This window comes from Drosophila rhopaloa, unplaced genomic scaffold (genome assembly GCF_018152115.1).
Source record: "Drosophila rhopaloa isolate 14029-0021.01 unplaced genomic scaffold, ASM1815211v1 contig_115, whole genome shotgun sequence".
Taxonomy (NCBI): Eukaryota; Metazoa; Arthropoda; class Insecta; order Diptera; family Drosophilidae; genus Drosophila; species Drosophila rhopaloa.
Window position 1 is genome coordinate 4,951,438 of NW_025334990.1, and position 22,071 is coordinate 4,973,508.

Below are 22,071 nucleotides of genomic sequence, written 5' to 3' on the forward strand. Positions count from 1 at the left end.
ATGATGGAAAATTGATTACAACATTATCCATTAGACCATTTGTTAAAAGTCTTCCCGATCAATATTTAGCATTTTTTGGCATAAAAGCTCACAAACATTTTCCAGAGATTTTGCAGATAACCATGGTCCCTTATATCAGCACTCAAACTTCCTATAAACAAAATACTGAGAGATTAAAAAAAGAGAGACTATGAGAGAGATTACTGAAAATAAAGATTGTGCCGAAGCTTGTGACAGATAACACGATCGCTCGTGTGGGAGCCGAGTTCAAGTCGATCTTCTGTCGGGTCCGAAACTCAGAATTCCAGAGCCGTTGGTCAGTCAATCGGGAGTTGTGCAGCCGGAAGCTTGGAACCGGAGATCGTTGGTCCAGAAAATTTAAAGCGGATTTGGAATAGTGTTTCAGCAAAGTGCTTTCCATACCCTTTTAGTAACTCAAAACTGTGACTTTCGAAACTGGCGGCTGGTTCGAAAGTTTCGAGTTCTAAAAAATATAATTAACTAGAAGTAGCTCCGAAGAAGGAAATCGAAAACACCGGTAAGTGGGCATGCTTTAGTCGGTCTCTGCGCCTTCTCCGCAGATTCGTGAGCGCCATTATTGCAGGAAAGCGAAACTACCGTTATCAGTTAGATTTCCAGTGCCTTGCACTTTATACTTTCGCTCTGCTCCTCCTCCCTTTCCCTCCCACCTCACTGCCTTCAGTCGCCGAGAAGTTCTGCATTTACATCTCGTTACACTGGCCAACAGGGTTTCGCTTCGTTTCATTTTCATTCCCCTGCGCCATGTGTATGTGTTTTGAATTTTGCATTTTATGGAGATACACTTTGATCCCAAGAAACAAATTTTTGATAATTTTATTGTTTTTGTTATTTAATTGAGAATTCGCGTATTTTCTGGGCGATGCAATAAGCTCTATAAATATAAAATTAATGAATGCTATGCTTGTGTAACTTTATATTATATGCCAGATTTCTTTCATGGCGTACAGAATAAGAATGGAAAGCTATCTACAAACGAGGAGCATTTAAAAAGTCATTTATTTGATCAAATGCGAACGAAAGAGTAACTAACTATAGGGCGCAAATTGATGATCCGCAATAGATTTTCAAATCACCAATAACCTAACTAATAACCTCACCCACACAATGATTGCCCCGATTGTTCTGAGACGGAGATCTCCCGTAATCAACGTTTGCAACTATTCCTCCAGCCGGAATCGTACAAAGTTCAGATGGTCTAATTTTAAAATACTTAATTTGTTTTGATTTTTGTTGCTGCTTCTTAATTTTTTGCCGTTAGTCATTGTCTACGGAAGGTATAAAGTGCTATACATAAAGTTCGACTATAAGTTTTCCGTCTGGCAAATCGAATCTCTATGTTATCTCGAACTCAAACCAGTGCGAAGTGCCGATCCGCTTCGATAAGCCATCCACTTTCGGTTCCTCTACCAGACGACCTCGCATTGTCAGGTTTATAAATACTGTATTACCATATTCTCTGATTGTTCAGCCACTAATCACGCGGCAATCCCGAATTGCACGGATACCTTTATGACTGCTCTAGTAATTGGCGATAATTAAATCGCCATTACGCTGAACTCATACCGAAATATAAAAACGACCTTTCAAGATAAGAGCCTCGACTTAACTTATATGCAAATTTTAATTTCAACCATAATGGGCTAACTTGTTCCGGCTTTTAATTAAAAAAAATTAGATTATTATTTGGCGCCGGTTTTTTTTTAATTTATAAAGTCAACATTGTCCGTTATTGTGTTATCCGATTTTAATATAAACATGCATCCATATATATGTATATAAACAAATTTTTCTATCAAATGGAACTATTGGCACGGCAAATAATATAGTTGCACGTGTTCATTTGCTGAAAAAATTTGGATAACAAACAGAACGACATATTTATTTGCTGGTACTGACAGTTATTTCTACAATAAATTGATATGAGTTTGTAGCCTTAGTGGAGAATATTTTTTTAAAGCATCCTAGTTAAATTAGTCCATTAATTATACAAAATCAATAAAACAACCTATAAATGATTAGAGCAATATTAACTTTATTGCTTCCTGTTTTATTTATAATGGTACTAAGACGCAGTATTTTTAACAAAGTATTTTAAACTTAATTTAAAATGTTTAGAGTAAAGCACCCCTACAAATTAGGCAGTGTTTAACTTGAAGTTGGAGTTGCGCAAGGGCTGTTGCATTATCTGTAGAAATTACAACCAATAAAATGTGTATTTCTTTATCAGCAAGATGTCACTGGAGACGGAGACGGCGGCGGGAGCAAAAGATCAGCACCAGCACGACCATATCGACGAGGATGAAGTCAGCGAACTGCAGAAGTCGCGCAGCTTCTACGATCGGGTTCGCGAACAGGCAGAGCGATTTGCCAGTACGCAAATTGGCCAATTCGTGATCGAACGGGCGGATCGGGCGCTGGTGATGATCGAGGATACGGCCAAGTGGAGTCTGCCGCAGGGTGAGCATAGCTCCTATCATCGATTAGAACTATGAAAACCCCTAAGTTGTTCTCTTTCTGTCTAATAGAGAAATCTGCTGCTCCCTTGGAACGTCCTTTGCCTTGGGGTCCCTTTCTGCTGCTCATCATCCTGCTGCGACTCACTCGCATCTGGTTGTCGGTGGGAGCCCTGATGATCGGCAATGGACCCGTATCCCCCTCGGACATGGTCTACTTCATACAGACGCGACGCCGCAAGCTGCGGGCCGTCCGAACGCATGGCCTGAAGGTCATGAGGCATCGTCAGCAGGAAGTGTCCTACGGCAGTGGCAAGGGTCTGACCCACAAGGTTACCCAGTGGTTCTCCCGGGCCATTTGCCGTCCGGGAGTCCAGCAGGACAACAACACTCGGCCGGTGTTTGTGCGCCACTCGGAGCAGGTGAGTCTATCAGATTTCCTAAGTTTCAATCAAACATTAACCCATATATACAGGGCTTGAATACTTCCAGTGTTGTTAAGCGTCCGCGGGAGGAAGACTCCAATGCCGATCACGATCCCGATCATAACCTAACCATTGACCAGATGCTGGCCAAGTACGCCAATGATAACTCCGAGGATGACTCCGACTTTGTGCCCAACGAAGAGGAGGATGACAGCAGCAGCACCAGCGAGGAAAGCGAATCCGAAACCCACTCCAGCGAGGGAATGAGCAGCAACGAGGTGGAGGAGCTTGTCGAGCAGGTGAGGAGTATATCAACCCCCCACTTGGTTCTTCATTTAACCAAGATTTCCCATTAGGCCAAGCAGAAGCCAGCAAACGCGGTGGTGGAAAACGGAGTGCACAAGGCCGAAGAGAAGGAAAATGATAAGGGGAAACTGAACATAACGACAACCAGCAATGGCAACAACGACAAGGAGAAGGCGGAAGTTGGTAATGGACATTGAACTTGAACATTATTAAGACTCTCGTGCGTAGTCCCCTAAGTCTAGGTTAACTCCAAGTATCGATTATCGAATTAAGCGTAGATGAAAACTGAACTTGAAACGTTGTCATGAAATACAATACAATACCGATACTACAATACACAAAGCTCGTGGTTGCGAACTCCATTCAGTCATTATCATTTCCGTAGATCATCTATCCATTGCAGGATCGAAAAATTCCAAATTTACCACCAAGCCTCTTGTGAGTTTGGCCCCTCGTTTCATATCCTTCCCGTTGCCCTGACCTCGAATCTCTCTCTGTTTCTCCCCCATTCCCACCCGAATGATAATGATAGCAGCTGACCAGCGGGATGAGGAGTGGAAGTCTTCGCCAGGACACATGAGTGCTGCCATGATGAACACCCGGCTCTACAATAACACCGCGGCTGCAGGTAACTCACGCGAGACTCGCTCCGTGTGGTCCCAATTAACATTTTAACGTTAGTATTCTGTCTCTGTTTCTGTTACTCCGTGCATGTGTTCAAACACAACAGCCAGCACTGATTCCGAGCCTGAAACTGATCCTGAACCCCAATCCGAACCTCCATCCCAATCCCAACCCGAAAACGAAGAATACGACGAAGAAGAGGAGGATAGTTGCAGCACCAGTGGCAGTAGTCAAACCGGTAGCACCGTCTACCAACGGGATGTCCAGGACAACGAGACCCAGCCAGATACCCAAACTGAACAGATTCTAGATCCAACCGCCCCTCAACTATCCAACTATCCCACCGTCGACACCTTAACTCCTGCCACCTCCTCCGAAGATATATTCTATAGCCCTATCGGTGTGTCCTTATTGCACGTTGTATAATCCATTAACTATTATTGTTGTTCATTGGTAAAAGTACGATTGATTGAATCTACAACTTTCCTATGTGGAAAGCCCTTATGGTATATAACATTTATTTTTACTGCACTTTTAACAAGAATTTTATAGTTGAAAAATTAAAGTTCGATTTTCAATCTTCAACTTTCCAGCTATTAAAATCTTGTATAGCTGCAGCTAAAATAAGTTTTAATTTCAAACGTTTCACCTATTAAATTTAAGTGGTGACTCCAGTAAGAATAAGTTTAATACGTTTAACTATCCACCAATTAAATTCCTTTGATAAGTGAAATAAAAATAAGTTTTATACCAGTTGCGCTTGGGGTGCCAGCCAAATAAATAATAATAATAGTTTCAACTAATTCTGACTAGACTAACACCTCCAAGCTTTTAATTTCACCTTTATTTTAACGAATTTATGTATCCCATTTAGGTTCACCCACTTGCTTCAATACTAGCCTAGGAACCCAGGCTCTTCTCAAGAGGGCCAGCATCCAATCCGTCCTGGGCAAGTAATTAAATTGCGTTGCACGTTTTCAAACTGTCTAATATCACTTTGTTTTCCAGCCCACTCCACCCCCACGTCAGTGCTGAAAGATCCACCCACTGAAATGGTGAATGCCTCAATTTCACAAACACCTGAACCGGAGCCACTACAACCTCAGAAAGAAGTCCATACGCCAAATCCGCAGCAGCAGCAGCAACAGCAGCAGCAGCAGCCGCAGCAACAGCAACAGCAGCAACAGCGTCAGCGCAATCATTCCCACCAACGTTATCGTGGACGTAATCGGCGCTAGAACCTGGATTTATCCATGTCATATCGTTCGATTTTCCTCCTAGCTAGCCAGCTTTTTTCCTATTTTTTTACATTCCCATATTGTTAGTGAATACTGCGAGTAAATCTCTGAACTTAACCGGAAGTCTGTACTTGAGCTTAGGATACATATCACATTGAATCACCGACTGGCTCCAGTTTGAAGCGAATATCACCAAAGGGGGCCAGGATAATTGTGCTCTCATATTGCAGCGGAGTTTCGGGCAGCCAGCTGATCTTGTAGTTCCTGAGAAGTCGCACTAGAAGCGTTTCAATTTCCAGCTCCGCGATCCTCTTGCCAATACAGGTGCGAGGTCCAAAACCAAAAGGTAGGTATACAAAGGGGTTACGCGATCGGGCCTCTGGACATGCCTGGATATCTGGAGCTAAATCGGACTTAAGCCAACGTTCTGGTGTGAAATCAGAACTCTTGGCAAAGTAATCATCACTATTAGATAGCTCCAAGACGCCCATCAGGACTCCAGTGCCACGAGGCACTTGATAACCCGACAGCACTAAATCCTTGGTGGTAATTCTGAAGTTTCCAGGGGTAATAGAAGTGATGCGCAGGCCCTCCTTAATGCAGGCTCGCAAATAGGGCATGTTTTTGGTACTCTCATCCGTCAAGGAGCCCTTGGATTCGGGCAATATACGAATCAGTTCCCGACGCAGTTTATCTTGTTTGGAGGGATTGCGAGCCAAGTGATAGAGGATCGTAAGACAAGCAGAAGAGGTCTGAAAAACAAATTTAAGTATAAGTAATTCCTTGAAATCGTAACCCCATACCGTATCGATTCCAGCCATTAGCATGTCCATAACCATAGCCACAGCCACTTGTTTATTCAGTCCCAACAGCTGCTCCAAAACGCACTTGGTCTTGCGATCTTCATTACTCTTAAAGCTTTTCATGGCTGTCTCTATATAATTCGTGGTTATCTCGGCTATATCGTCATAGGTTTTGAGGAAGTTCTTAAAGCCAGGGGTTTTGTAAAAAGGCCAAATTGAGGGCTGCACATCGTACTTAAAGCTGTAGTTGAAGAAGTCACCCATGTGTTTGGCCAGACGATCAGCATTGGGATCTGGCTGATCACTTAGTAATCCCATGCGCGTATTTAGAGCCACAAAGCTAATGGACTCGAAGGCCCACATCTTAAGCTCATTATGAAAGTCAGCGAGCAGAGTGTGGTTTTCTGGATTCCTTTGAGTTTCCAATCTAAAAATATATGAGCTATATTATTTAGATCAATAAGGTCAGAGATAGCTTTTACTTGTCTATAAACTCCTTTGCTATTAGGTCGAGCTGCGGTAGATTCTGTCGGACATTCTGCACTTTCATGAGAACTGGATTTACCTTGTTGCGAAAGTCAGCCCAGGCCTGGCCCTGACTTAAAATATTTTTTATTTATAGTGTTAAAGAGTAAACTTTCAACTGCTCACTCAGAGACCAGGCCACCAACGCCATTAAAAATATCAGGTCGATGAACCTTGCGATAGTAATTAAAGCTCTCCAATCCTATGCGAATGGGCCAAATTCCCTCATTGCGGTAGGTCACCTCAAAGTCTTCTGGGTTATAGGTGAAGACTACGTTAGGTTTGCCCATCATTCCGGGTATACAGTATATATCCCCATACATCTCTCTCATGCGGCGGTTCATCTGAATCAAATTTGTGTTGCGAAGGGCTCCTATAAATTCAAAATACATATTATAGAAAATATCTTACTGATTATGATGTAAGTTTACCTCCTGGCATAAAATAAGATATCATGCGCAAGGAACTCGGTCCTGGCATTTCTCCATAGGTTTTGGCCTGCTGCCATTTCTCATCTATGCGAGATGTCCCCACAATTTCCAACTGGGCCTAAACAATAGAATATATTGGATTTGTTTGTAAACAATGATTCGCTCTTCAAAAGCTTTTGCTCTTTCTATCTTATTTATTACCTGCTGATTGAGTTTTCCACACACTGATAAATTCCTAGCAACACACAGCTGACTGCCTGGACTTTGCAGTTTAATGATTTTCGTAGAATGTTTCCACATATTTACTAGTATGGAAATATAGTAACTTGTTTAAATCAGTATATATTACTTTTATACTATAATAGCTTTTGTAATTAGAGACAAATAAAAATTAACCGAAGCTTGACAGGCGACAACCTGTAGCGAGAAAGTGCCAAGTGATACTGAATTGGGAGAACAATTTATAGCACAATTTAGATTGAGCTTTTTCTCTTGAAATAGGGGGCAAATAGGTTAGCTTTTTACACCCCCTTAAACCCCCTTTTAAAATTATTATTTTTTGTTGAAAATAATGTTTAAAATTTCTCTTTAGAATTGTTCAAGCTTTAAGATTTTTTAGCACTGAGTTTAATTTTGATTCCCTAAAAAAATTAGATCATGTATTTTACTTGTTACTTACAGAGGTTTGTGTCCAAAACTGCAAAAAGCTTTTTAACCAAAGCTTATAAAGAAAGTCTAAAATGCCATCCATAATATCATATAATAGCATTAAATAGTTATTAACAAAAGGCCAAAACAATACACACTTTAAATTTTTCGAATTACATTTATTTATTGCATGCGTAAAATTTTTCATAGCATAAAATGTTAATTCTTGTTGGTTTTCTTACAATTTGTTGAATTTCTATTCGATTTTCCGTCGTTATTAGTAGATTTATTTTTTCATAATTTTTTGAATACTTTTCGTATGTACATTGAAAGTTTGAATAAGTTGCAAGAGTTGAGTTATCGTTAGAGTTTAAGTTAAAGTTAAAGAAATAGAGAGTTGATTTTTAAGGTACATTATAGTTGTTGAGTTTTGCACGTTCAATTTAAGTAGACAATACATCAATAATATCAATATATTAATATCAATGGAGGATCTAGAGTTGAGTTAAACTTTTGATATGTATTTTGTATGCAATTGGCGTAGTTCAAGTTCAAGGACAAAATGTGACTACAAATTGCTCTTTGAGTATATTAATATATAATTTCGCATTACTTTAATATATTTTAAAACGGAAATTGGTTCCATTTTGTTTTTAGTTTCCTGGATTTCGGTTAATGTACTTTTCGCTTCTGTATAAAAATATAAACAAATTAGAAATGTTCGTTGTCTTTGCTACTATATTGGTTTTTGGTTGGTTTACAGAATTTAAATCGAATTAGTGATTGACAAAATATAAGGAGAATCAAATATTCTGCGGAGGACCTTCAGTCTTGCTTTGAATTTATATTGCTTGGTTAGTTTCATTCCTTTCGTGGTTCCTTTGTCGTTAAAAGATCAGCGTAGGATGTATATAAGGAGATACACTGTAAAACAAGGTTGATACATTTCCATAGTCTATTTTCTGTTTAGTATTGATTAAGCGCTAGTCGAGCTCTGTGCTGAAGATCCCTAAGAACTGGTACTCGAACCAAAGAGGGAGGTATATATCCTTGTGTACATATATACGTGTATATGTTGGCGTAAACCGAAATTGGATGGATCGTCACGAAAAGTGTTAGCCTAAGTTGAGTTTTTCACATTAAGTTTGATATGTATACGAAATGTTTAAACGTTAGCCAAACAGCTGATAAGTGTATATATATTATGTGTATCTATAGGTAGAGTTGACGTAATTGATATGGTTTTCTCTCTTTAGGAATATAAAATAATCTGGCTTAAAAATGCATTAAAAAACTATCTTTGATAAACTTATCACCTAAGTGGGTGCAGTATAATTATCTAAACAGACATAACTATTCTTTTGGTTTAGGCAGTGCGATATTAACCTAGGATACTACAATATTCAACTATAAGTTTGTCTATGACGGTTCCATGACACATCGCGCACTACAAACTAGGTCAAAATCAAAGTCATTTACAACAAATTTGATGCTCGACTTATGGTCTACGATACGTTTGTATATAATATATAGATATGCTTGTATATATATTTCTTGTATATTTGCCGACGATTGCAGCTGATATGTTTCGATTTCATGGTTGGTTTAGCTTTCGATATGTAACATAACGTACGAATTGCATTAGTTCAATCATATTCAGTATTCAAGTTGCTTGAGGACCTCGAGTACCCCTGATATGCTGTGTATATACTATTCTATACTATGCTAAATGTGATATGTTTAGTTTTGTTCATGTTTCTGTACGCACACATTTAATTCAGCCGACTGTTAGTCTAAATACATTTTTAATTGCCCCTTCATTCCCCTTATGCTCTCTCTCTCTCTCCCTCTCCCTCCCTCTCTTTCAATCTCCATATAGCCACGACCATCCATCGCAATCATTTTCAATTTGTCCTATGCTTACTTGCTATAAAATCACATTTAGTTGCTTAATTAATTTTTATGCTGTCAAACACTCGAATTCACTCACACACAAAAAGAGAGAGAGAGAATAAACATGTAGAAATCGTGTAACCTTCGAACATCATGTAGATATTGCTTTTCATTTCGCTATATATATACGATATATATGCGATATATATACGATATGTATGCCTCATTCTTGCACACACATTTTCATGGCCCGCTGCACACCAAAATGCGTGCAGTTTATTTTACTATATATCTTTTTTTTTGCTCCTTGTTCTTCCCCTTGTTCTTTGCTGGTGTAAAGGCAAATTTGCATGTGGCGGTGGTGATGGTAAGTGGGCGGCTGGGCTGGGCTGTGCAAATAGGAATGCAATTTTTCAATACGCGCACATAATTGAACTGTCAGAGCTGCTCGACTCGGCCAGGCAGAAATACTGCGAACCGCCCTTCGCAAAAATATGCAACGGAAAATGGCAACGGAATGTCCGGGATAACTTTGTGTCGCTTTTTGCTCTTGCTTTTCGCAATGGATGGCTCCTTGTAATTAAATTGCCTGCACAGCGGACCAAACGATTGACCGAACGGCAGATTTATTGGCAACCAGCCCAGCGAAGTAGTTTCTATTTGCCGTCCTAGTTTATTCCTCCGGCCAGCCCAGATCCTCACCCACCAGCTCGTAAAAGCGTTGATTGTACTCGGCGAAGAACTTTCGCAATCTGGAGACCACCACGGGATCCACATGCGGATGTTTCCTTCCCTTCGTCTCCCGCAGGCAGCGATCACCGTTGTCGTAGCGCAGGCAGTAGAAACCCTTGGTCTCGTTGAAGTAGAAGTGCTCGCTGTTTACCCGATGCTCGATGCCTGAAATTAAAAAATAATATTTGATTAATTCTTGGTAATATTTAAAATATGCCAAACAGCGCACCCTTCTTAAAAAAGGATTAATCTTACAGGAAAAAGCATTATGAACCCAACTCTCACTGCTTAAAGTGAAAGAGTTTGTTGTGCAATAAATGTATTCAAAAGCCAAAATGTGTTTTAGGCGTTGCCATTGCAAAAATGTAGTAAAAATTACTCATACGACACGTGATGTCAGGTAGAATTGTTAATCAACGGCAACTGTGCGTATGAGTGATAAATTTGGAATCCAATGCGCAGAGCCTAAAAGGGATTTTAAAAAAATCTTTCTGATATGTGCTAAATGCAACAAAGCGCATGAGTGTTAGTGAACCGTTCACCGTATCGTTGGCCATGTTTGTTTTTAGGGCGATTTTGGAGTTACAATTGGTTACTTGTAATAAAAGAAGATTTTGCACTAAATATAGATGAGCGACTTTTTAAAATTCTTAAACAGTAATATTCACGAGTATGCAAAGAGTATAAAATGAAATAAAAAGTAATGTTGAAATTCCAATTGCAAAAACGAGTGCCAGCACTGAAATCAAACCACCCCTTAAATCTTGCATACCACCTGCGAAGTTAACTCACCCAAGAAAGCCTCGATGCGTTTCAGCTGAGAAACCGGATCCTCGATGAGGCGGTCCCCATTGACGACCAGCAGTTGCTCCCGCGGAAAGACCTCCAGCCAGCGGTGCAGGTGGACATGGTACATGGAGATGCTGAGCGGTCGATAAGCCTCGTTAACGGTGCCATTGGGAAATATGGCCAGCTCCTCAAAGGACCTGCGAACGGGTGAGCGAGATGAGGGTTTTAAATCTTCCTTTCGACAAGGACGGCAAATTGAATTGCCAACAGCTGCAAATGAGCAGCTGCCCCGCCACTCCCCACATCCCGACCATGTTAAACAGAGTCCTTGGCTCCCTGGCTCCTTCACTCCGCCACTCCGCCACTCCACTCCCTTTGTCAACAAGTGAGGCCGCAACAAGAAAGTTTTCCCCATCAGCGGGACAGGGACAGAGTGCGAGAGCCAAGGACAAGAGTCGCATTTTGGGCAACTTTCATTTGCAGTTTGCATTTCATTTGCATGTCAAGCAGGAGCCAAAGGGGCGAGGGTGTGGGGCACTTCACTTACTTGGCTGCCATTTGGGCGGCGCTTGCCATTGGCGACAGTGTTGTCGTGGTCATTGCAGCTCCACCACCACCACCACCACCCGCCGTCTGCCTCCTGGCCGAAGAAGGAGATCCTTTGGTTTCCTTGGCGCCCGCCCCACTACCGCCCACCAAGGCATTGTCATAGCCACGGGCCGACTGCAGTTTGGCATACAGCAGCGATTGTGACGGCATCTTGGCAGCTGCGGTCTCGCTGACTCCTCCCGGTCCGCCTGCTCCTCCCCCGGAACTCTCCCTGCCACTCGGAGGGTCCTTCTCGGCCAGCGGCAGGATGGCGGTGGCCGCATGGCTACGCAACTGCGTGTAATCCGAAATGGCCCGGGTCACTGGCTCCCGCACAATCAGCAGCAGCTTGATGCTCGCGTTCATGGCCCGCACTCGTTCCGGTACCTACAAACATTTAAATTCATGACTCAAACTTTCTGAGTGTGCATAATCCTTAAAGCTCAAAAATATATAAGTAATTTGGTATATCAATAATTATAAAAGTTAATAATTTTCGAAAAAAATAAGTAACTACATTTTCTCCAGGATAAAAGGGCCAGACCAAAAAATATTATTTGTATTATTTTTATAATCTTATAGATATAGAAAGCATTATATTATTAATCAGCATTATCAGGAGAATAAACCAATCCATGTCTTTTTGTACGTCTGCTGTTTTTAAGTAAGCTAGTCTATCATTATCTGATAGATCTGTATAAAACATTTCCAAAAGTCTTCTTTCTATTGCCATATTGAAAGACTATGTCATATAGCTCCCATAGGAACAACCAGACGACTATATCATATAGCTCCCATAGGAACGATCGATTCTTAAATGAATTCCAAGTAACTATTTTCAAGTTATGCTTTATAAAATAGATATTTAAAGTTCAGTTTAATAAAATGGTCTTTTATATCACGCTTTTTGCAAAAATAATATAAAATAACAAAAATCATTTCCGTTTTCCCCCAAACTAATAGGTTTTTCAACTTGATTGTATGCAAATAATAAAACAGCAATCTGTTTTTTCATCGAAAACCTAACAATGGCCAAAATGGCATGTACTAAAAAGAGCTTGAAAAAGGATTTAATTACTTCCGCAGCTTTAATAACAACATTGGCTTAAAATATCTTTATTCCATAGATAAAGAAATTAAAATAACTTTATTTCATAGGTAAATAAGTTTAATTTTCTTTTGCAAATGGAAATTGCGGTTTTTCTTGCAACCTTTGTTCAATGTTTTCTCAAGGTGGAACTCGTGTAAACACAGTGTACGATGCTGTGCCACCGCCTTTCCAATTAATGAATTTATGTCGGGGCCAACAATCGATAATAATTGCAAACTGTGGGTGCTACATTTTAAGGGAAGCTTGAGCGCCCCTTTTGTTGCCTTTAATTTGCTAGTGCCTTGTAAAGCAGCCACGCCCCCTGCCCGCCTGTCCGCCCCCCTGCTGCTGCACTTCCGCAGCAAGTGTGCTGTGAACAATTTAATTAAGCCGGAAAATATTGCCGTACAATGTCGACCGAGGCAGGACTCGGCTCCGCCGGGGTCCTTGAATTTGCCACGTTGTATAAATAGCCTCGCAAATGGGCGAAACGAGCCGAGTAAATAAACTTAATCAATTTCAATAAGAGCCACCAGGCCGTGCAACAAGTTCAAAAACTTTTTTTGTCTCATGATTTTATTCCTTTATTCCCCCGTGTACTCAAGCGTTTCAGAATTATTCACGTTGATGAACCATTTACAGTTTGAGCTTACCCACGGGAATATGCATTTCGCTTATTTCGTTGAATCTTTAATGCGGCCAAAATGCATTTGGAGCATCATGACATATCAAAGTTCCGGGACTCTGGAGAGCCGAATGAGGGCTTTAGTTTGAGGCCAAAGTACGCCGTAGGGGGATGCATTATTTATGGTGCTTCACAGGATTATTTGACATTTCCCGCTGAGTGAGATCCGCTTGGGTGGCATTAGTTGTGGCCCCACAACCCCATCCCTTCCCCCTCTTGCATCTCAATAAATATTAATAACAACATTAATGAAGATTTATCTACATCAGAGCTGGAGCTTCCTCTCCCGGCATTTGACTCCATTCCGCCCTCAAAGTGGCAGACAAATTGAAACGCTGCATCAACTGCAAGTGAGCGACGAACAAGGCAGTTAAAATTGAAATGAAACTGGATAAAATATTGCCCTGTCAGCCCGGTCAGGATGCTAACCAAGTTTGTCCCGCCCACTCTCGCCCACTCGTTCCACTTTTCCCGTGTGACACATACAACTTCCGGCTCGCAGCGAAATTGCATCAGGCCAAAAACCCAATTTTGTGACACTCTGCGGGCAACAAAAACAACACGACCGGAAAAGAAACAATAATAAAACCTGGCCCTAAAAGTGATTCAGCTTGGGTGTTAGACGTTGCCGTTTGGCAAATGAATTTGCAAACATTTCCGCTCCGGCTCCGACATGGTCACGGAAATTGGCTAGGACATGGCCAGCGTTTCACTTTAATTTGATGGATGCACAGCAATTGGTAGTCCATGCCGGCAGACAGTTAATTAATAATTACGACCAGGCCGAGAGAAAGCCAATCCTAATTGCCAATTAGAGATCAAAGCGGGCACAAAACAAACCCAGAAAGGGTCAGACACACTCACCTCTGGCGACACAAAGTAGCTGGGACTCTTCTCGATGGTTATTTGGCCCCGGAACGAGTGCGGCATCTTCTTGCGATACCACTCCAGGCCCTTCAGGTAGTTCTCGTCCCGATCGAAGAAGTGCACCTCGCCGCCGGCCTTCTGGATCCGTGGATGGAGGTAGAGCATCTCCAGCAGCGCCCGCGTTCCACACTTTCGCACGCCGATGATGAGTGCCTGGGTCCGGAAATCAAGCCAAAAGAACGTGAGCATGCAAATGGTAGCAATTAGTCGGGGCCTAGACTACTGCCTGGTACACAACACCCAAACTACACAGATTCACTTAAAACATTGGAACTTTTAAGCATTGGAACTACTTATCACAAAGTACTTCCGCTATTACTTTTTTTCGTACTTATTTACAAATACTTGCTGTAACTTGCTTAAGGTCAAAACAGTTTTTCTTTATTAAGGTAATAATACCATCAAAAAGATATTCCATTACTTAAGTATCAACAGCCAATCATATATTATTAAAAAATCCCATTTCTAAATGTCAAGCTAAGTTTTTAAATTAAGTATTATTATTGTTTGGAAAACATATATTTTTTTAATAATGACTGAAAGCAATTCCCTAAAGGTAATGTTCTTTTTAAAATTTGTCAAGAAGTTCAAAAAATTAGTTTAGATAGTTTCTCTTAAACATTACAAACTATAACCCTAAAATTGGGCTTAAAGGAACAACTCAACAAATTAATGAATGACAGTTACACATATCTATAAATGAATTCGATCTTTTTGGTAAAAATAGAACCATTAATCTGTAGATACTTAAAATGGCTTTAATAATTCATCTTCAATCTGGAAACCATTTTATAATTTAAAATCCAAGAACTTACCTGTGGCAGCCGGCGACTGGTTTTGGGAAAGTGCACACGACTGGAGGGAAAGACCATGGGATGGCTTAGCTGATTGGAACTGGGTACGGGCTTAACGAAAGCAGGCAGATGATTGGAGTTCGAGGCGCCGGAGGAGGAGGAGGATCCGGAACTGGACGACGAGGAGGAGGCCAAAGCCGATGCAGAGGCGGCCAATGAGAGGCGATGCCTTTCGTGGACCGCCTGGGCCGCTTGGATATTGTACACGGCACTATCGTAGAGGACATGGAAGGTGAGGAACAGCGAGATCAACATGACCGTAAGGAAGACGACGGCCAATTTTGGACGGGACACGCCCACCACCAGGATGCAGTCGGTGGGCGAGGCATCGGGACCAGCCGGTCGCATCGCCGATTTCGGTAGCCATCTACAAAAACCAAAGAAGAGAAGAGCAAAAGGCATCGATTAGATTTTGGTTTTCGTTGTTCTCGATTCCCGCTTCCGCTTCAGCTAATTAGAGTGCCATTCCGACCGTGCTGAGTAATTAACGATGGCGGTTCTACCTGCTCCTCCCACTCCTCCATTCCCCACTTCACCTCCTTTTTCCCCGGCTGCCTTTAGCTAAATTAGCAAGACGACACTCTGGGCCACCGTTCTCTATTTTCAGCCACCAACTGCTCGTCCACGTCCGGCGGGGCCTAAGCGAATTCCATTATAAACGTTTCCGCTTAGACCGCAACAAACACTGGCAGCATTATTATGAGCACTACATTGCAGCGCACTAGGCGTATACGTAACGTGGCCTAATGGATGACTTCATTTGCAGCATGCCACAGCTGGGCGGTAAAAAGTGGGGGGCGTGTGCAAGGGGCTGGGCGATGGCGGTGGCATTAGCAGGTGACAGAAGGAGCTGCTGCCAGTCTGCGGCTAAGTGCATTTTCATATACATGGAGTGGGGGGGGGATGGTGCAAAGGATAGCAGAGTAGGGCAGGACATGGCACTGGAAATGTGTGGCAACTGGTGGCTTACTCCCTCCTCCCCCCTCAAAACCCCCTTTTGAAGTTTCCTCCGCGAGCTTCGCATGCGACACCTCGTTAAAAGTAACGACACACTGGGCTGCAGGCCCGCAAGGAGTCGAGGCACTTCACTCGACGGCGCCGTTTGTGGCGCACGGTGCAACCTCAGAGCAAGACCGACCGACTTCCTGCCACTTCCCATTCCCCCGTTCCCAGCCTGCCTCCCCCCCCAAATCCTCTCCACACCCCCTTCCTTTTCTGCTAGTTGTCGACACGCTTTAAGTTCTTTTTATATTCCCAGCTGTTGTTTTTTTTTCCTTACCCCGTTTTAAGCCCGCAGCTGCAGTAACGACACTGAAAATAAATATTTACAGCCTCGATCTTACATTAATCGATTAACTTTCGAATGAAACTAAACTAAAACAATTAGCACCATTAATAAAGTTGATAAGAATGTGTAATCCTGTATTAATTTTGTTAACTTCAACACAATATAGTTTCTACTAATTCTACTAAGTACGCGACTCGGTAATGTCCATTACCGCGTAAATAAGTTTATAAATAAAAGTAGGCTAAGCATCGTTCTACTGTTATTTAGAGATGATACTTTAATTAGATGAAGTCTATTAAAGTAAGATGGTAATAGTATATTTACATCCCCGTTAAGACCCCGTAGAGCAAATAGTCGATCCGGTCTATATATGTACACCTCATTAAGAACTCCAAATTGTTGAACAGTACTCTTTGGTCTAAAGAAAAGGATTAAGGTTTCTTGACGCAGGGTTCATCGTATTTTATCAAACTTTTTTTTTAATTTGAAGCTCTATCCTGGCTTTATTAACCATGGAAGTAAAATGGCCAGAAGGATAACCAGCGAACTGTGAGTTGACTTAAAAATATTTCAATATTTTGCGTTAAAAGCCATTTAAATTTAAAGATTCAAAAATTATTTTAAACTAAGGCTGTTTGTGAGTCTAATTGCCTAATAAAAAGTTTTATCCAAATTTTTAGTCATCCAAATCAATGTTCCTAATTTATTTTCCGGAGTGCAACAGCCGGGCTGCGACTGGCCTCGTTTCTTGCCCCACAAGGCGGCCTGCCACTTGACTGCGATCTGCATAAACGCAGCACCCCCTCCTCGTTCCCCTCCTTTTTACTACACTGCTGATGTCACACACTTTCTAGGTTGGCTGGCAGCCTTTAAGCCAAATCCCCGCCGAGCGCAAAGCTTTAAAGACAGGCTCAGTCGCTCTAATCCTGACAAAACTGGAATAAGTTTCTTTTGCCAGCGCTAAGCATTCAGAAAGGCTACATTTGTTTCCGCCTCTTAGTCGCTCCTTTTATCCCCTCCCCTTTAGTCCTCGCCTGGGTAAATATTTATAATTTTCTGATTCATTTTGCTGGGCTGCTTTTCTGTGCAGTGGGTGGGAAAATCGAATCGAGCAAATGTTGTCCCGTTAAAGTTAATGCAATTTTCATTCGCGTTGTTAAAATGTAAATTTTATTAAGCCAGCCAGACGTGCGGCTATCTCCATCCCAGATTCCCAGGGGAGATTGAGTGGCTTGACCTTTTTTGGGGCTGACTGGTGGCCTTCTTATCGGCTACGTGCAAAAGGGAAAACCCACTCGAACACTGGAGCCCAAAATGATTTGTTGGCCGTACTCACAGGATATCCAGCGGCAATTTGACGGAGCAATCGCGCAATGTCGCCTGATGTTGCTGCTGTCTCTGGTGGTATTGCTGTGTGTTGTTGCTGTTGCCGCTGTTGCTGTTGCTGCTGTTGCTGTTGCTATTGCTGTTGCTGTTGGTGCTGTAGTGTTGGTGGTAGTGATGGTGCGGGTGTTGCAGCAACTGTTGGTACTCGTGTGGCTGGGCCTGCTGATGTTGCTGCTGCTGACTATGCTGTTGCTGCTGCTGCTGCTGCAGATGTTGCTGCAGGGAGTGCTGCTCGTGGCCATTACTGCTGCTGCTGCTGCTGCTGTTGCTGCTGCCCGCACGTCTTTTGGCGGCAGTCATCAGAGAGGCAGGCGTACGCGTTCAATGGAGCCGAAACGATTGCCGCTCTCGGCTGTTGCAGCAGCTAATTGGCCAGTAGACGTGGGCCAGCTCGATTGCAGCAACGTGCAGCATGGGTGGTGGATGGTGGGTGGTGGGTGGTGAGGTGGTTAGATTTATGGGCCACCCCCGCCACGCCCGCCTTTGGGGCACTGCTCTTTTGTTTCGACCCTCGCCGGACTCCGGTTCGTGTTTTTTGCACTTTAATTAAATTCCAGGCAATCGCTAGGTTGGGATTCCTTCAGCTCTATCCGTTCGAGGTCACTATTCACAAAGTTGGAAAGGTAACCAGTGACTGGACGACATATTGCGCCTCATTTCCGCCCGGGCAAACAAAACGGAAGTTTCCTAACATCATCATCATCAGCGGCACCAGGGCCTGACCTTATTGTTGTTCTGTAATTAGATTTGTTGCTGCTGCTATTGCTGTTGCTGCTGTTGCTATTGTTGCTGTTGTTGCTGTTGTTGCTGTTGCTGCTGCTGCTGCTGTTGCTGATATAGCTGCTGCTGATGTGGTCCCTATTCTGGGATTAAAGCTGTAATGGCCTCGCCCGATTTGACTTTGGCTGCTGCTGATGTTGCCCAGCGCCATTGTTTATTGTTTGTCGAAAACGCTTCCAACCTCTGAAAAGATAAACAAGACAAAGAAATTGGTCAGAGAAGTCAAGGCGAAAGTAGGTTTGGCAAATAATTTCGATATATACGATATACCGAATTGATATTTAATTAATATATTTTCTGTTCGGCTTATATATTTTTCTTTTCCAAAGGCGTAGCCAAAATAAGCAAATAGTATAAAATAAAATTCTAAAATCCATGGGTTCTTGATTTCTGATAATTCCATTAACGAAAAACGTGCTCTAGTTTTGATAATTTAGGCTGCGACCTTGATTCCTACTGTATTAAATTTCATTTCTGATTAGCCACCATTCGTTTGTATGACTAGAAACCTTTGCAGCAAACCCACGACTGTATCAGTGCAATGCCCTCAGGAGAATTAGAATATCCAAATTAGAAATTCAAAAGCAGTGCGTTTCGTGTCCAGTGAATTGAGCTGCAGAAATAGCTTAGTGTATGCAAAAGCATAGCTAATCAGGTGTCATTTCCCCAGTGGAGAATCGAGATTTGGGGCAGCCAGTGGTTGAAATAGGAATACATTGGTGTAAGAGCACTTGTATATAAAGAGGCGAATGGCAAAAGTGTGCCTCAGTAGTAATCCACGGATGAAGACACGGAAACGCCATGAACTCGTCGCTAGTGGATGTATTTTTGTTCCTTGTATCGGAATATCTCATAAATATTTGGAATTCAACAGATTTCGTGCATTTGCCCATGCTTGGCACAGCTTTACCATAGATTATGATTGTTTTGGGTTATTTGTTGCCTGTTTTACAAGTGGGTCCTGATTTTATGAAGGTTCAATGTGTTGGTCTAAAATCTCTGTAAGGTTTTGATGAATTCCGTGTAATTTGATTTGGTAAACGCGTTTTTAAGAGGTTAGTTTTGTTTTATAAGGAATTATTCTCAGAGGGAAGTAATTAACTCATTTGTGGACATAGTCATGTACACCTACTTCTTTGCGGTTGCTTGGCATCCACATGTCAAAAGCAAGTTTTGGTGGAAGCGGTATATTACCAAGCTTAATTTCCTTCAGTTCGTCATACTCTTCGGAAAAACCACACTGATAATGTGGCTAAATCTCTGCTGCTCCTTTCCCATAATCCTGCAACTCTCCACATCCTTGATGGTCATACTCCGCAACTTCAACTATCAATAATATGTCAATGGTAAGAGCACACAGCAATGAGCAATAAATTGTAGTTCTCTTTCTGGAGTTTAATCGGTCTCAGTTGAGTGGGATTAGAGTGAGCGGTTTGTGTTAGGTCTCTCATTTGGAAATGTGTGACGGACACTGCAGTTCAAATACATGAATAAAACATTATTTGATTTGGTTTGTCCAATTCCGATAAAACGGACTGGAATGTCTTAACACAACTGAAACAGTAACTAGTGGTCCCTCAATCTACAATCACCCATTAACGATGCTCCGATTTTTGCGCATTCCTCAGGCAGGTGGGTTCGGCAATTAATTATTTTAATACAGATAAAATATATAATGCAATCTCTTCCAATAAATCCCCAGATCCGAACCCCATTCCGCTGGCTGGATCACCATGGCCTATTCTACTGATTTTGGCAGCCTATTTGCTTTTTGTCTTTAAATTGGGCAAGATCTTTATGAAGAATCGGAAACCTTATGATTTGAAAATAGTTTTGAAGGTCTACAACATATTTCAGGTGCTTTACAATGGCATCTACTTTGGAACGGTGAGCTTGAACATTTACTAAATTGGCGCATCGATTCATTTATGTGTCTTTTTTTTAAGGTCTTCTACTACTTATTCATAGCGCGTATCTGCAATTTGCAGTGCATGGAGAGTTTTCCCCAGGATCACGAACGCAAACAGATAGAAAGGGTATTGCATACCGCATATCTGGTCAACAAAGTGCTCGATCTTCTGGACACTGTGTTTTTTATCCTGCGAAAGAGCTTTAAACAGGTCACCTTCCTGCATATCTACCACCATGTGTTCATGTCCTTTGGAAGCTACGCTTTGACCCGATATTATGGCACTGGCGGGCACTTAAATTCCGTTGGATTACTAAACTCCCTGGTCCACACGGTGATGTATTTCTACTACTATTTGTCCTCAGAATACCCCCAAGTGAGGTCCAATATTTGGTGGAAGAAATACATAACATTAACCCAGCTCTCCCAGTTCCTGCTGCTCTTCTCCTACTCCACATACGTGCGATTCTTCTCACCAAATTGTGGAGTTCCTCATGGTATTCTCCATTTAAACATGCTGCAAGGTGTTGTCTTCTTTTATCTGTTTGGAAAGTTCTATATACAGGCCTATCTGCGACCACCAAAGTCAAAACAATCGTAGCTAAATCTAAAGTTTACTTTTGTACCCCTTAAATATATATGCGCATACGATTAGTCCGCGTAACTCAACACTCGCTGTTCGCCCTAAAAAGAAGTCTTAGGTATATGTTAACTAAATTTGATAATAAAATGATATTGTCTGAAACTCGCACTGTCTATCATTGGGACATGATAATATTTAAAAAACATAGCAAATAAGAATACTTTTATGATGGCTAAAAACGCTTATTATTCAAATCTAGTATCAGCTTAAATAACATTCCACTATATTGGACTTATGGTATACCTCTAAGTTAAACCAAAATGAAAACAAAAGTACTAGATTGTTATAGGAAAAAAACCCAATTAAGCATTTCATAATAGCGGCGAGTCTATTACACAAACAAATAATACATATTCAGCTGTTAATGATATTTTCAATTGAATGGCTCAAGGTTTTCATATCGTTTAAAAGCTAGTGGAACATTTTCGAAAGCTCTTCTGTAATTTTTTCAATAAGAATTAAAGTCAAAGAGAATGAGGAAAATGTAAAATAAAGAGAAATTGTAAGTCTTAAGTATTATGACCGTTTACGAGCACCGAATTGTAGCTTTAAGCTTTCTCCATATGGATAAGTGTGGGTAATCGTATAGATTTTGTAAGTGTACAATTAGTTACTAATATGCCATTAAGTGGAAAGCAGCTGCCAAGGAAACACCTTATTTAAGAGTCAATGGTGAAAAATATATTTCATATTATGCTAATAAGCTTGGCGTATTAAGAAGTATTATCCAAAGTTAACCTAATACCTTAATGACAAGACGGTCTTTAAATAATTGGATCTTTATTCTATGTTCACGAAGGACAAAGATGGGAATGGATAACCGGTGACGGGATCGCAAAGCTGGGCCATTTAAGCATCGACAGAGTGGAAACTGCACGCCGGAAAAACAACTCCGGGCAATCAACTTCTGCCCCGCCACCCACCGCACTCTATCCATAGGTTTTTCTCCTTTTCTGCTGTTTTTGCTCGTTTGTTAGCACGTTGGAAAAGCTTCGCTTGATAAGCATAAGAA

General features: G+C 41.6%; 5 protein-coding genes across 13 annotated transcripts in view; 3 read left to right on the forward strand and 2 right to left on the reverse strand.

Annotated features, from left to right (window-relative positions):
- The first annotated feature begins 315 nt into the window (after positions 1 to 315).
- Positions 316 to 5,205, forward strand: LOC108053391 (uncharacterized protein DDB_G0283357). 7 transcript variants are annotated; one of them, XM_017136022.1, is made up of 9 exons: positions 316 to 538; positions 2,270 to 2,499; positions 2,568 to 2,917; positions 2,971 to 3,219; positions 3,277 to 3,409; positions 3,759 to 3,854; positions 3,957 to 4,250; positions 4,725 to 4,799; positions 4,859 to 5,205. In XM_017136022.1, exons 2-9 carry the CDS (start codon positions 2,274 to 2,276, stop codon positions 5,086 to 5,088), a joined length of 1,653 nt encoding a protein of 550 aa, XP_016991511.1. In that variant the 5' UTR covers positions 316 to 538; positions 2,270 to 2,273; the 3' UTR covers positions 5,089 to 5,205. The 7 variants fall into 7 exon arrangements, with proteins under 7 accessions (XP_016991511.1, XP_016991512.1, XP_016991513.1 ...); XM_017136023.1 differs by having other exon boundaries at positions 3,762 to 3,854; XM_017136024.2 differs by having other exon boundaries at positions 4,725 to 4,803; positions 4,859 to 5,011.
- On the reverse strand, positions 5,193 to 7,268 carry LOC108053393 (probable cytochrome P450 12b2, mitochondrial). Its single transcript, XM_017136029.1, has 6 exons — positions 7,049 to 7,268; positions 6,848 to 6,965; positions 6,543 to 6,789; positions 6,374 to 6,490; positions 5,892 to 6,318; positions 5,193 to 5,840 (listed from the first exon to the last, which is right to left on the reverse strand). The coding sequence occupies exons 1-6, from the start codon at positions 7,145 to 7,147 to the stop codon at positions 5,238 to 5,240; spliced, it is 1,611 nt and encodes a 536-aa protein (XP_016991518.1). The 5' UTR covers positions 7,148 to 7,268; the 3' UTR covers positions 5,193 to 5,237.
- A 391-nt stretch (positions 7,269 to 7,659) lies between these two features.
- LOC108053374 (heparan sulfate glucosamine 3-O-sulfotransferase 5) overlaps positions 7,660 to 22,071 on the reverse strand; it is a 42,194-nt gene continuing 27,782 nt past the window's right edge. For all 3 annotated transcript variants that reach the window (XM_017135999.2, XM_017136000.2, XM_017135998.2), the window contains exons 4-9: positions 17,678 to 18,690; positions 15,015 to 15,420; positions 14,137 to 14,352; positions 11,457 to 11,884; positions 10,913 to 11,106; positions 7,660 to 10,285 (exon numbers count right to left, since the gene is read on the reverse strand). In XM_017135999.2, coding sequence (XP_016991488.1) covers positions 10,062 to 10,285; positions 10,913 to 11,106; positions 11,457 to 11,884; positions 14,137 to 14,352; positions 15,015 to 15,420; positions 17,678 to 18,027 — 1,818 coding nt within the window. In that variant the 5' untranslated portion in view covers positions 18,028 to 18,690 and the 3' untranslated portion in view covers positions 7,660 to 10,061. The remainder of the gene's footprint in view (positions 10,286 to 10,912; positions 11,107 to 11,456; positions 11,885 to 14,136; positions 14,353 to 15,014; positions 15,421 to 17,677; positions 18,691 to 22,071) is intronic.
- Positions 19,306 to 19,947, forward strand: LOC108053379 (elongation of very long chain fatty acids protein 4-like). Its single transcript, XM_017136005.1, has one exon. It carries the CDS (start codon positions 19,628 to 19,630, stop codon positions 19,841 to 19,843), a length of 216 nt encoding a protein of 71 aa, XP_016991494.1. The 5' UTR covers positions 19,306 to 19,627; the 3' UTR covers positions 19,844 to 19,947.
- On the forward strand, positions 20,031 to 21,161 carry LOC108053377 (elongation of very long chain fatty acids protein F). Its single transcript, XM_017136003.1, has 3 exons — positions 20,031 to 20,139; positions 20,210 to 20,394; positions 20,454 to 21,161. Exons 1-3 carry the CDS (start codon positions 20,109 to 20,111, stop codon positions 21,015 to 21,017), a joined length of 780 nt encoding a protein of 259 aa, XP_016991492.1. The 5' UTR covers positions 20,031 to 20,108; the 3' UTR covers positions 21,018 to 21,161.

Coding starts and splice junctions, on each gene's coding strand:
- LOC108053393 (XM_017136029.1), bottom strand. CDS start 7,147: ATGTGGAAACATTCTACGAAAATCATTAAACTGCAAAGTCCAGGCAGT. Junction 6,319..6,373: donor GCAAAGGAGTTTATAGACAA/GTAAAAGCTATC, acceptor ATATATTTTTAG/ATTGGAAACTCAAAGGAATC. Junction 5,841..5,891: donor TAATGGCTGGAATCGATACG/GTATGGGGTTAC, acceptor TTTGTTTTTCAG/ACCTCTTCTGCTTGTCTTAC.
- LOC108053391 (XM_017136022.1), top strand. CDS start 2,274: ATGTCACTGGAGACGGAGACGGCGGCGGGAGCAAAAGATCAGCACCAG. Junction 2,500..2,567: donor CAAGTGGAGTCTGCCGCAGG/GTGAGCATAGCT, acceptor TCTGTCTAATAG/AGAAATCTGCTGCTCCCTTG. Junction 4,800..4,858: donor CAGCATCCAATCCGTCCTGG/GCAAGTAATTAA, acceptor TTTGTTTTCCAG/CCCACTCCACCCCCACGTCA.
- LOC108053379 (XM_017136005.1), top strand. CDS start 19,628: ATGTACACCTACTTCTTTGCGGTTGCTTGGCATCCACATGTCAAAAGC.
- LOC108053377 (XM_017136003.1), top strand. CDS start 20,109: ATGCTCCGATTTTTGCGCATTCCTCAGGCAG. Junction 20,140..20,209: donor TTTGCGCATTCCTCAGGCAG/GTGGGTTCGGCA, acceptor ATAAATCCCCAG/ATCCGAACCCCATTCCGCTG. Junction 20,395..20,453: donor ATGGCATCTACTTTGGAACG/GTGAGCTTGAAC, acceptor CTTTTTTTTAAG/GTCTTCTACTACTTATTCAT.